The sequence below is a fragment of the Suncus etruscus genome, chromosome 16 (genome assembly GCF_024139225.1).
Source record: "Suncus etruscus isolate mSunEtr1 chromosome 16, mSunEtr1.pri.cur, whole genome shotgun sequence".
Lineage (NCBI taxonomy): Eukaryota > Metazoa > Chordata > Mammalia > Eulipotyphla > Soricidae > Suncus > Suncus etruscus.
This window is the reverse complement of record NC_064863.1, coordinates 34,206,294-34,220,312: the sequence shown is the minus strand read 5'-3', so window position 1 is coordinate 34,220,312 and position 14,019 is coordinate 34,206,294. Positions and strand designations below refer to the sequence as shown.

The following is a 14,019-nucleotide window of genomic DNA, read 5'->3' as shown; positions in this document are numbered from 1 at the left end:
TTTATATGATTTACAAACAAAGAAAGTAGTCTCTGAGTTTTACCTCGCCAGTTCCTTTGGTTTGAACTTCCACCATGTGTCTGGTTCCCGGAAAAGCACTTTATATTTAAATTTTTGAGACTATAGCATAAAAAGACAAAATAAGTTAAAAATAATTACTTCCATGAAATTCAGTTCATTTGATCCACAGTAAAAATATGTTGGGGCTGAAAAAAGAATTCAATGGGTTAGAATCCACATTTTGCATGCACCTCACAGTCCCCCGAACATCACTGAGGGCAAACCCTAAACACTGCCAGATTATGACTCAAAACACTAAGACATAATGATTAATTTCTAACAACCTCAGCCATTAAATACTTAATATACACATGCAAAGACACACCAGAACATACAGTTTATCACTATTTGTGACATAGAAATCGTTGTAACAAAAGAATACATTAATTATTATAATATGGGACTAAATATAGCTTCAGCTATACAATGAAAACAGATAAGGCTCTTGTCTTGCACACAACAGACCAGGTTCAATCCCTGATATGCCATGTGGTCCTATGGGCAATCACTGCACACAGAGCCAGGAGTAAGCACTGCCAGGTGTAGCATTTCTACAACCTGAAATCCATCCCCATGTTCTCCTCCAAACTCTTCTACCTGTACTTATCTCCACTTTGTTGATGACAGCACCGTTACAACTTCCATTAATAGGGTCAGAGCAAGTACAGCAGGTAAGGTGCTTTCATTGCACGCAGCTTAACCCAGGTTGGATCCCCAGCATCCCATATGGTCCCCCGAGCACCACCAAGAGTAAAGCCTGAGGATCGCTACATATGGACCAAACAAACAAAAAACAACTTCCAACTACACACATCAATTAATTAATTATATTTGATTCCACATCAAACAATTAATTTCACTGCCCACTGCTCACCTGAGCAACATAATTTTTTTCTGATCCACACCCAAAGATGGTCGGGTTCCTCCTGTCTCTGGACTCAAGAAGCATCCTAGTGGTGCTCAGGAGACCATATAGGGGCACCAGGGATAAAGATCAGATCAGCTGTGTGCATCACTAAGGCACAAGTAACATAATCTTGCTTTTGTTATTGTTTTTTGAGTGGGGGAACATTCCACCTCCTTTGATGCTCAGGGCTTACTCCTGGAAAGCTCAGGGGTCCATATGGGGTACAGGGGGTCAAATCCAGGTCAGAAGTGTGTGAGGCAAATGGCCTACCCACTATACTATATCACTCCAACACTTTTTTTTCTTATTTGGAGATCATATAGGAGGTACTCAGGGATTGACATAGTGATGCCCAGGGGACCATGCTATACCAAAAATTGAATTCTGGTTTCCTACATACAAGCACTCTAATCTACCAAGCTATCTCCCCAGCCATGGAGCTATCTCTTAGCTCACAGAGCTATCTCTCCAGTCCATAATCTCTTCCTTTTGTTTTTGGGGTTTTTTCTTTTTATTTGGTTTTTTTTTTTTGGTTTTTTTTTTTTTTTTTGGTTTTTGGGTCACACCCAACAGTGCTAAGGGGGTACTCCTGGCTCTGCACTCAGAATCACTCTTGGCTGATTCGGGGGACCACATGTGATGCCAGAATTTGAACCACCGTCCGTTATGGGTTGGCTGAGTGCAAGACAATCACTCTACCACTGTGCTATCTCTCCAGCCCCCACCATAATCTCTTCTTTTAGTGATTGCTAGAGTCCTCTAATCTACTTCTATCCTTGTTCTCACTATGTTTAGTCTGAACTGTGCATTACAAGTGATCCTGTCAAGAGCCGCACCACACTGCTCTATTCAAAACCCTCTATTATAGATTGAACATTTATGTCCCCTCTTAACTATATTTGGAGATAGGACCTTTATAAGTAACTATAGCCAAGTGAGGTCATAAAGGACCCATATTTGGTAAAATTAGCGTGCTTACCAAAAGATATACATACCATAGACATAGTTCTTCAGCATGTGAGAGCACAAAAAGACATCTAGCTACTAGCTAGGCAGACTCCTTACCAGAAAATGACCCTGACAGGCCTTAACTTCCAGACTAACGTTAGCCTCTGGAACAAAGACAAATTTCCTTTCTGTTCATTTAGGTACTCAATCTAAGATATCATGTTATGGTAGCAGGAGCAGACTAATGTATCTTCCATGTAATTCATGGTAAAAATCATTTCCCATTACATTTCTGACCTCCTTTTTTCCACTATGGTCAGTTTTATAAGATGCCAAGTGATTACTGTTCACAGAAAAAAAACCAAAGCAAACCCAGATAGTATCAAGGTAAGCAGTGACATAATGCCCCATAATGTGGCTATTACTTCTACTTCCTCACTCAAGCACCAAATTAAACACAACCTTTTCAGAGTCAGACAGTGGGTTTCTAAATAACCTAAACAGGTAATAAATAGTTTAAATTCAGCCCATCAAACAGCATGTTAGTCTAGAAGAAAAGATTTTTATCTTTAAAGAATAGTTTAAAAAAAATAAAGGAAGGGCCCGGAGAGATAGCACAGCGGTGTTTGCCTTGCAAGCAGCCGATCCAGGACCTAAGGTGGTTGGTTCGAATCCTGGTGTCCCATATGGTCCCCCGTGCCTGCCAGGAGCTATTTCTGAGCAGATAGCCAGGAGTAACCCCTGAGCACCGCCGGGTGTGGCCCCCCCCCAAAAAAAAAATAAAATAAAGGAAATAAAATGAAGGCTATATGTGGCACATAAAACCCAAATAAGTACTACCTGGAACTAATAAGAAAAAAGCTAGTCAACACAATGACCTATTAAATGATGACATTGTGCACAGGATCAGGAACAAAGTACAGCCAGTAGGGCATTTGCTTTGCATGCAGCTGACCCAGGTTTGATACTCAGCAAATCATGTATTCTCCTGAGCACTGCCAGGAGTTACCAGCTCAACACAGAGCCAGGAGTAAACCCTGAACACTGTGCCAGGTGTTGTCACCAAAACAGAAATGAATAGAAAAAATTTTGTATAATGCTTTGACAGAAATAAGCCACTGTTGGGGTCAGAGAGCTACTATAGAAAGTAAAGGGTTTGCCTTGTATGCAATTGATCCCAATTTGAATATCTGGCACAATATATGGTCCCCTGAGTACTGCCACGTGAAGCCCCAACCAACCCCCCCCCAAAAAAAGAAAGAAAAACCATTGTTCAGTAAAAGACAAAATATAAGTAAAAATAGTCATGTAGCTTTTGAGTTACCTTAGGACTAACTTCATAAAAAAGAACGTATCATTCACTGCTGGGTAATAAAGTGAAACTGGGAGTAGCAGAGTCAATACAATTTACATTCACACAATGTCATTTTATAGCACTATCTTTTATAAGACATAAAAAAAACAAAGTTTCTGTGGGAGTGGAGCACACATAGGGGTACTCAGGGCTTACTCCTAGCTCTGTTTTAATAGTTACTCCTGAAAGTGCCATGGTGGCAGTGATTAAATCAGGTGAACTGCAAGCAAAGCAAGCACCTTAACCACTGTACAATTCCTCTACCTACCAAACAGATTTTAAAGACTGATCTCATTAAAAACTGAATAAATTTTTAACGGAAAAATTTCATTATGTGAAGGCCAAAGAAAGTTTTATTATAATCTAAGAAATAAACACTTGAGAATCACTTCTTTAATTAACATTCCAAGTAATTTAGACCCATTATTAAAAATTCAACATTTCTTAGTACAAACCAAAGCAACATATGGCTTCATTTCCCATGCCTGTAGGTTTGTATTATCTATTATTATAGGAGACACTTTCTTCTCAAAAGCTTCTTTTGCTGCAAAACACAAAGAGAAAGATGACAATTTTAATATTATCTGCATATTTTAAAAATTAAATAACAGACATGGAATAATTTTATTTCCTATTATATTTTCTTTGGTTTGCTTTGGGGCCTCACCTGGTGATGCTCAGGTTACTTGTGGCTATGCATTCAGGTATTACTACTTACTGGAGGTGCTCAAGGGACCACATGGGATGCAGGGGATTGAACCTAGGTTGGCCACATGCAAGGTAAGCAATCTGCACTAAACTATCTCTCCAGCCCCATTCTACTCTATTTCATATGGAGGTATAATTAAGCTATTACATACAAATTTCCAATACACAAGATGATTCAATACTTAATCCTCTTGTATATCAAACATCTTATTGTAATAGCCAGTTAATACCTGTCACCATACAAAATTAGATATTTTGTTCTTGAACTATTGTTGTAGTTGTTTTTGAGCCACACTCAGTGATGCTCAGGAGTTATGCCTGGCTCTGCATTGACAAATCACTTCTGGTAAAGCTCAGGGGACCATATAGGATACCAGGAATTAAACCCAGGTCAGATGCATGCAAGGCATATTCTTACCCAGGTACTATGGCTTAAGCCCATCTTATTTCCTGAAGGTATATTTGCTTTGAAATTATCATAGAGTGCAGTAGGTCACTGAGCATCATCATATATGGTTCAAAAAAAAAAAAAAAGAGAGAAAAAAAAAAGGTTTAGATAGTAGTTAAGTAAATTTCAAGCTCAGATTTCTGAACCCCAAATATTACTATTTACCATAGTGTTTTGAATTATTTTGTTATTTCTAACTATAATTTATTTTCCTGTTATTGAAGATCCTTCAGCACTTCCTTCAGATTGGGCTTAGTGATAACTTACATTAACTACCCTATATATGTTATACATGTGGGGGGGGGGGTCATTTATCACTCCTTCAAGCCTCAAAACTGGGTATAATATCCTTGGCTGGAGGTTTTTCCATTCACAACTTTCTACATATCTCGCCATGCCATCCATTCTAGTCTATAAAGTTCCTGTTCAGAAAATGGCAAAAAGTTGAGCCAGAGGAATAGTACAGGGAGAGTAGTTGCCTAGGACACAACTGACCCCCAATTCGACACCCAGCACCCTAGATATTCCTGCCAAACACACCAGAGTGATTCTTGGGCACAAAGCCAGGAGCAACACCAGAGAAATGCTAGATGTGTACCCTCATACCTTCCCAAAAAATATTGGCAAAGTATAAGAGTTCCCTTACATCTATCTGCCTTCGTTTTGATGTTTGGAAGATTCTATTGCTCTGATTTTTTTTTTTTGCTATTTTATTCCTTTTATTTAATTAAGTCACCGTGAGATATATAGTTCATGACTCAGTTTCAGTCAACAATATCCAACACCCATTCCTTCACAAGTGCACATTTTCCAACATCAATGTCCTGTTTGTTTCCCACTGTTCTCCCTGCCTCACCTCTGCCTACCTGTAATGACAGACATTTTTCTCTATCTACCATTCCATCCTTTCACTTTTAAACACTGTGATTTACAATATAGTTACTGAAGGGGGTATCATGCCTATCATTTTATGTCCTTTCAACACCCAGTTTGTCAAAAGTGATCACTTCCAACTATTATTGTCATAGTGGTCAATCCTTTGCCCTAACTGCACTCCACTCCCCCACTATTTGTGGCAAGCTTCCTACCATAGACTCCAGGTTACTCATCTCTATATTGTCTCTGGATATTATTATCATACTAATCTTTTTTATATTCCCACAAATGAGTGTGATCATTCTATGTCTATCCCTATCACCCTGATTCATTTAGCTTAGCATATCATCTATATTCAATGTATAAGCAAATTTCATGACTTTATTTTTTTTCTTAACAGCTACATAATATTCCTTTGTGTATATGTACCAATCAGTGGGCAGATTTTGTATCTTGGTCATTATTTTCATTAAGGTGCAGAAGCTTCTTAGTTGAATGTAGTCCCATTTGTTTATCTTTGCTCTCACTTGCTTGGTCAAAGATGTTGGATAGTTTTTAGGGTTTCGAGATCATTAATGTTTTGCTCTAAGTTTTATTATTTCCATCCTCCTACCTGCTTTTGGCTCATTTTATTGGTCCTTTTCCAATTTCTTAAGCTGTGTCATTAAGGTATTTATGTGGCCCTTTTTCTTTTCCTGATCAATGTTTGCAAAGCTATAAATTTGCCCTTTTTGTTTTGTTGCAAGGGGAACTTCACACCTGGCAGTACTCAGGAATTATTCCTGGCAGGCTCTGGGTACCATATGTGATGTCAAGGATTCTATCACTCTGGCCCCAACACAAATTCTTTTTGTTTTGTTTTGTTTTGTTTTTGTTTTTGGGCCACACTCGGCTGCACTCAGGGGTTATTCCTGGCTATCTGCTCAGAAATAGCTCCTGCCAGGCACAGGGGACCATATGGGACGCTGGGATTCGAACCAACCACCTTAGGTCCTGGATCAGCTGCTTGCAAGGCAAACACCGCTGTGCTCTCTCCGGCCCCTCCCACAAATTCTTATAGTTCATGTCCTCATTATTATTTGTTTCCAGGAATCTTTTGACTTCCTATCTGACCCATCAGTTGTTCATTAGTGAGCTATTTAATTTCCAGCTGTTATTTCCCTGTTTTTGTTATAATTCACTTCTATTTTCAGTGCATCGAGGTCTGAAATGATAGCTGATATAATTTCTTACCTCTTGATTTAGTGAAGGTATATTATATGGCCCAGCATGTGATCTATCTTGGAGAATGCCCTATGTCCATTGAAGAATGTGTATTCAGCACTCTTGGGATGCAAAGTCACATACACACTCACACACACAGATATATAAGTATATATGTACACACACTAACCCTTTCTTCCATTTCTTCTTTTAAAGTCAGTATATCATTACTAATTTTTAGTCTGGTTAATCTATCCAGAGGTGACAGAGCAGTGTTGAAATCTCCAACTATTGTGCTACTATAGATGTCTTTCTTGAAATCTATTAGCAGTTGTTCTAAGTATTTTGCTGGACCCTCAAAGGGTACATATGTTTGAGTGTGATTTCTTTCTGATATACATATTCATTAGTAAGAAATACCCTTATAACCTTTATAAACCTCGTCTATGAGGTTTTTTTTGTTTTTGTTTTTGTTTTTGGAAGTGGTTGTTGTTGGGATTGGTTGCTTGTTTTGTTTTTGTTTTTTGGGGGCCACACCCAGCTGGCTCAGGAGTTACTCCAGGCTCTGTGCTTAGAAATCGCTCCTGGCAGGCACAAGGGACCATATGGGATGCCGGGAATCTAATGTGGGTCCGTCCGGGTGAGCCATGTGCAAGGCAAACTCCCTACTACTATGCTATTGCTCCAGACCCAAGTCTATAGTTTTCTATATTAGTATGGCCAGCGCAGGCTTTTGAGAGTTGTTCGCTCAAAGGGCTGTCTTCCAACCTGACTTTGAGTCTGTGTTTGCTTTGACTATTCAAATATTGCTTGAAGACAGCAGAATAAGTATTGTATTCAATTTTTTGACCCATTTTGCTATTTTCTCTTAGTTGATGCTTTTCGTATATTAAGAGAACATTATCATAGAATTTTGTGTCATTTTTTTTTTTGCCTTAAAGTACCCCCCTTCAGTTCTTTTTAAGTTCCTGTGATGCTGCTTATCCATAAAACTATATATTATTCCTCCAAACTTGTATGAAAGTCTGGCTGGGTGGTGTGTTCTTGGTGCAGTGTTCATTTCATTAAGTTTTTTCACTATTTCCCACCACTACCTATGCCTGGAGAGTTGCTTGTGATATATCTGCTGTAAATCTTAAGGATGCTCCTTTGTATGTAATTTCCTTTTTTTTTTTAACTCCTATAATTTTCATTTTTGATCTTGCTGCTTTCAGTAGTCTATACTTTTTTTTGGGGGGGGGGTCACACCCAGCAGCGCTCAGGGGTTATTCCTGGCTCTATGCTCAGAAATCGCTCCTGGCAGGCTTGGGGTTTTTTGTTTTTTGTTTTTTGTTTTTGTGGTTTTTGGGTCACACCCGGCAGTGCTCAGGGGTTTTTCCTGGCTCCGTGCTCAGAAATTGCTCCTGGCAATGCACGGGGGACCATATGGGACCCAGGAATCGAACGGATGACCTTCTGCATGAAAGGTAAATGCCTTACCTCCATGCTATCTCTCCGGCCCCAGGCTTGGGGGGTTTTATGGGATGCCAGGATTCGAACCACCTTCTGCATGCAAGGCAAACACCCTACCTCCATGCTATATCTCTGGCTCCAGCTTTTAGTATTCTATCTCTAAGGTTCCTATCATTGTGATTAGGATGTGCCTTGAGGTGTTTTTCTTTGGGTATCTTTTTGCTGGTACTCTTCAGCATCCAGGATGTGGGTGCATGCACTCCAACTCTAAGTGAGAACTTCTTAGCAGTGGTGTCTTTGTAGCTTCTTCATAGGGTTTTCTTCCTGTCTCTCTGGAACCCCAACGACTCTTACATTGTTAATGTTTAACCTAACCCAAAGATCTATTGTTGTCTTTTCATTTATCTTGAGACTTTTTTCCATCTTTTTTGGAGGTTTTCTGCATTTCAACTCTGAGCTGATTCAATGTTTAGCAGCTGTTACTCTGCTGGTGAAGCCTTCTTTAATTTTGCTTATGTTTTTCAGTTGTGACATTAGTTTATATTTTCTTATTTCTGCTCTCATGTCCACTAGTGTTTTATTGACAGTTCCGTTGTTTCTTTGCACTCACAGACGATCCGAAACATATCCACTCTGAACTCCATTTCAGAGAAGTTACAGAGCAATTAGTACTGATTGAGTCTGTAAAATTGCAGTCTTCACCCACAGGGCATGATAGGGTTTTGTATTACTTTACCATGGTTCCTTTTGTAGTCTTAAGATGCTTCTTTCCTATAGCACTGTCAATCTTCCCCTTAGAGAATACATCTCTTAGGGATGTTTCAGGGACATTGTTTTGCAGACAAGTAAACTTTAGCCCACTAGGGAGGCCACATCCATGAGTGTGACCTCACCTAAATGCACAGGCCAAGTTCATTATATTGTATAGACAGCAATTGCTGCCTGATCACACAGGTCTCTCGCTTGCTTGGGCTTTTTTTTTTTTTTTTTTTTTTTTTGCCATTTTACTTATAACATACTTTAATATGCATGTTTGGTTTCCTTAATTTGGAATACTTTGAGCTTTCTGAAACTAAATTTATTTTCTTCCTCAGAATAGAGTTCTCAGTTATTGCTTAAAATTAAAATTCAAATCCTTTATTCTTCCCAGATGATGCAAATATTATTCGTCTTTAAATATTATGGTGTTGGGCCCGGAGAGATAGTACAGCGGTGTTTGCCTTGCAAGCAGCCGATCCAGGACCAAAGGTGGTTGGTTCGAATCCGGTGTCCCATATGGTCCCCTGAGCCTGCCAGGAGCTATTTCTGAGCAGACAGCCAGGAGTAATCCCTGAGTACCGCCAGGTGTGGCCCAAAAACAAAAAAAAAAAAAAAAAAATATATATATATATATATATATATATATATATATTATGGCATTAATTTCCTCTATTTTTTTATTTTTTTATTCACTTCTTTTTCTGCAGTGCCAGAATCAAGCCCAGGGCCTCAAACTTCCAAGGCAAGTGCTATTATACTAAGCTACATCCCAGACCCTAATTCCTTTTTCTTTATCCATATTCTTGAGCTCACTGATTCTATCATCAGCTTCTCTCTCTTGAATATATTGTATACTTCATACACTATATATGAGAAATACTCATATATTTTTTAGTACTAATTTAGTATTTTTAGTACTAATTTTTCAGTTACTATTCTTTTCTTGTTTGTTTGTTTTGGTCTACACTAGGAGGTGCCTGGGTTCATTCCCCATAGTTTTTAGGGAGCCATCTGGTGCTGGACATTTAACTCAGGGCACATGCAAAAGCATGACTGCCTTTTTGTGCAATATCCCTGACCCACTTACTATATATAGTCTTTAGCTCTGTTTCCTGATTAAACTTTTCTCATACTTTCTCTGTCCTTGTTGAATTTATCTTCCATTGAGTATTATTAGAACCACTGAGTGTAACTCTTTAGGAAGTTTACTTAATTACTGTAGTCAGGGTTCTTCCCAGACTTCTGTCTTGAACCATGAACACAAGTAAGCTGTTTGTCTCATTACGTCTGGTACTACTCAAGAGCTTGTGCTGGGGATCCATGGTTAACAGTGCTAGACAGCACCCAGACAACAATGGTCACAAGGGCCAGCTGCAGCAGAGACAATTAAGTGCAAACCTAGGTAAACACCAGGAATTTGTGGTAATGAGCCCGGCAGCAGCACTAAAACCAAAATCAAGCAGGCAAGCATGTTGACCAGAGATAACACAGACACAAGTACTTGGAAATACCTGTGGCATCAACTTCAAGAAGGACAGTTACCAGGAATCACGGTCAAGAGTACTCATAGTTAGTTAAAGTTAGGTAAGTTTAAGGTAAGGTAAGGTAGCTCAGTGCTAGGGCGTTTGCTTTGCACGCAGCTGACCCAGGATGGAACTTCGATCGATCCCCGGCATTTCATATAGTCCCCCAAGCCAGGAGCGATTTCTGAGCGCATTGCCAGGAGTAACCCCTGAGCATCATTGGGTATGGCCGAAAAACAAAAACAAAAAGTAAGTTAAGTTTAAGAATACCAGGGAATCACAATTTTAAGTAACCAACAGTATTTGTACTCCAAGTTCAAGTGAACCTACGCAGAAACAATTCAATTCAAGGTTGTGTTCCACAGGAATACAGTTTCTAGAGAATTTGAATGGCATAAGAGGTACATGTCACAAGTGTGAATGGTGGCAATTCTAAAGAGCTTAGGCAAAAATCAAGGGAATAAGATCACAAGACAACTGTGGTGACAAAATTCATACTACATTTTCTTCTTTCATTCCTCAATGAGCACATAGTGTCTCTTTCACCCTATTCTCTATAAAAAACTAAACAGGTCAAGAGACAGTATAGTGGATAGACTGCTTGCCTTGCTTTTGCCTTGCAAGGAGTCAAGGCCAAGGAAGTACTGGTATATTTCGATTCCAGCATCCCATATAATTCCCCACACCCCATGAGGATGATCCCCAAGTGCAGAGTAAGAATAAAACCAAAGCACAGCCAGGTCTTGGCATCCCCTATTTAAAAAGGTCATAATTTAAATGTCATGTAACAGTGGTCCTCAAACTATGGCCCGCAGGCCACATATTGTATTTGTATCTGTTCCGTTTCTTCATTGCAAAATAAGATATATGCAGTGTGCATAAGAATTTGTTCGTAAGTTTTGTTTTTACTATAGTCAGACCCTCCAATGGTCTGAGGGACAGTGAACTGGCCCCCTGTTTAAAAGTTTGAGGACCCCTGCATCAAATTAAACTGGGGCTAGCATGATAGCACTGAGGATAGGGCACTTGCTTTGCACCCAGAAAACATTACCCTATGTGGTCCTCGAAATCACTAGCAATGAATGATCCCTGAGCACAGAGCCAGGAAGAAGCCCTGAGTACAGTTCAGTGTGACACAAAAACAAACCAACAAGCAAAAACAAATTTTTTAATTACTAATAATTTTTTGTTACCCATATCAAACAAATAATGGACTTTTTCCTTTTATATTTTTAACTTTTAATATTACCCCAAATCTGATATTTGTTCTTACCACGATTCTGGTTCCATTCATGTGCTTCTCCTAAGTACCTTATATCAAATTGGTACTGTCCATTTATAAAAAAATAATCATCAGTACTAAGAATCACACCACTTGGATTATCTTCTAGCAAAGTCCTATAAAAAAAATAAATGGAATAAATTTTCACAAATTTAATTTTCTTCTAATTTATTTATAAATCAAATTAAATTTTCAAGAACAATTATTTACATGAAAGTGAGTACAGATAACATTAAAAATTCTCTAAGTAGGGCCCAGAGAGATAGCACAGTGACGTTTGCCTTGCAAGCAGCCGATCCAGGACCAAAGGTGGTTGGTTCGAATCCCAGTGTCCCATATGGTCCTCCGTGCCTGCCAGGAGCTATTTCTGAGCAGACAGCCAGGAGTAACCCCTGAGCACCGCCGGGTGTGGCCCAAAAACCAAAACAAAACAAAACAAAAAAAAAATTCTCTAAGTAAAATTATGACTTCCAAAAAAATTAATCTAAAGCAAATATATCTTTGTTCATGTAAAAATATAATTTTTTGCAGTGATACAACCCAGGGCCTCATGTGAATGATAGCAACTTTCCTGATCTGATCACTTCATACACACTGATCTTCTTCATCCACTCAAAGTGGAAGGTCACTTTAAGATAGGCAAGTTCCAGGCCGGGCGGTGGCGCGGGAGGTAAGGTAAGCCTTACCTGCGCTAGCCTAGGAGACGGACCGCGGTTCGATCCCCCGGCGTCCCATATGGTCCCCCAGGCCAGGAGCGACTTCTGAGCGCATAGCCAGGAGTAACCCCTGAGCATCACCGGGTGTGGCCCAAAAACCAAAAAAAAAAAAAAAAAAAAAAAAAAGATAGGCAAGTTCCTTGACAGTAATCAAATATCTAAAAGTCAATGGAGGGGTTGGAGTGATAATACAGAGGGTAGTGCTTTTTGCCTTGCACATGGCCAATTCCCAAGCTCACCAGAAGTGATTCCTGAGTGCAGAGCCAAGAGTAGTAACACAGCTGGGCATGGCCCAAATATATGGAACTCTGAATATTTCTATAAGTTTACTTAATCATGACAAAATATTGAAAAATAGGGGCCGGAGAGATAGCATGGAAGTAAGGCATTTGCCTTGCATACAAGATGGTAGTTTGAATCCCGGCATCCCGTATGGTCCCCAGAGCTTGCCAGGAACGACTTCTGAGTACAGAGCCAGGAGTAACCCCTGAGTGCAGCCAGGTGTGACCCAAAAACAAACAACAACAACAAAAAAAAACCCAAAATATTGAAAAATAAATGTTAATAAGACTACTAGTTTTAGCTGCTAAATTATACAAAATAAAATGTTTTAGTGAGGTTTTTTGTTTTTTTTTTGCATCTATTCTGATTCTAGATTTTAACTCTTACATGAATACACTATGAAAACAGAATCTATAGCAACAGTTTTTTCTTTTTCTGTTTTTTGTTTTTTTGGGCCACACCCAATGATGCTCAGGAGTTACTCCTGGCTATGTGCTCAGAAATAGCTCCTGGCTTGGGGGACCATATAGAATGCCAGGGGATCGAACCTTAGTCTGTCCTAGGCTAGTGCCAGCACCTTATCACTCCAGCCCCCAAAATTACCATTCTTCTTTTTTTTTTTCTTTTTTTTGTTTAGTTTTTGGGCCACACCCGGCAGTGCTCAGGGGTTACTCCTGGCTGTCTGCTCAGAAATAGCTCCAGGCAGGCACGGGAGACCATATGGGACACCGGGATTTGAACCAACCACCTTAGGTCCTGGATCAGCTGCTTGCAAGGCAAACACCGTTGTGCTATCTCTCCGGGCCAAATTCTTCTTAACCACTGGTAAAGATTTATATTTATTCTCTCCTAAAATATGTACAAATATGTTTAAATTTTAAATATACTTTGAACTTAATTTTTATCAACACCTACTAAGTAAAGATAACTGTTTTAAGCCTGATTTAACAGAAAACAAAAAAGGGGAAGAAAAAAAAAATCTTATTGTCAGAGTCAGGGATGAGCTCTGAATGCATGAGGATCTGGGTTTCATCTCCAGTACCTAGGGGGGAAATTTTTTACATTCACATCAGTTCTAGTAAACGCTTCTTGATCTGACTGTCAAATACTCCTACAGTTATCTTCATCTCTTTAAGTTTTCTGTTATATGACCCTTTTTCCTTTAAATGAGTATATTTCTTAGCTACATTAAGAAACCAACAATAGGGCCCGGAGAGATAGCACAGCGGCCTTTGCCTTGCAAGCAGCCAATCCAGGACCAAAGGTGGTTGGTTCAAATCCCGGTGTCCCATATGGTCCCCTGTGCCTGCCAGGAGCTATTTCTGAGCAGATAGCCAGGAGTAACCCCTGAGTACCGCCGGGTGTGGCCCAAAAACCAAAAAAAAAAAAAAAAAAAAGAAACCAACAATAGCCTCCTTTCCACTATTACCCAACTTCTCCTCTCCATCTAATTGCCAAATTAACTGTCTTATACCCACCATCAAAACTGTTTTTAAGATAT

General features: G+C 39.4%; 2 protein-coding genes and 1 long non-coding RNA gene across 3 annotated transcripts in view; 1 reads left to right on the top strand and 2 right to left on the bottom strand.

The window, feature by feature from the left end:
* LIAS (lipoic acid synthetase) overlaps window positions 1–14,019 on the bottom strand; it is a 939,974-nt gene that overhangs the window by 387,253 nt on the left and 538,702 nt on the right. The gene's annotated exons all lie outside the window — the stretch shown is intronic.
* LOC126032527 (uncharacterized) overlaps window positions 1–14,019 on the top strand; it is an 891,448-nt gene that overhangs the window by 546,358 nt on the left and 331,071 nt on the right. The gene's annotated exons all lie outside the window — the stretch shown is intronic.
* N4BP2 (NEDD4 binding protein 2) overlaps window positions 1–14,019 on the bottom strand; it is an 83,912-nt gene that overhangs the window by 41,442 nt on the left and 28,451 nt on the right. Inside the window, exons 6-8 of the mRNA XM_049790205.1 lie at window positions 11,512–11,636; window positions 3,725–3,813; window positions 44–120 (exon numbers count right to left, since the gene is read on the bottom strand). Of these exons, the coding sequence (XP_049646162.1) occupies window positions 44–120; window positions 3,725–3,813; window positions 11,512–11,636 (291 nt within the window). The remainder of the gene's footprint in view (window positions 1–43; window positions 121–3,724; window positions 3,814–11,511; window positions 11,637–14,019) is intronic.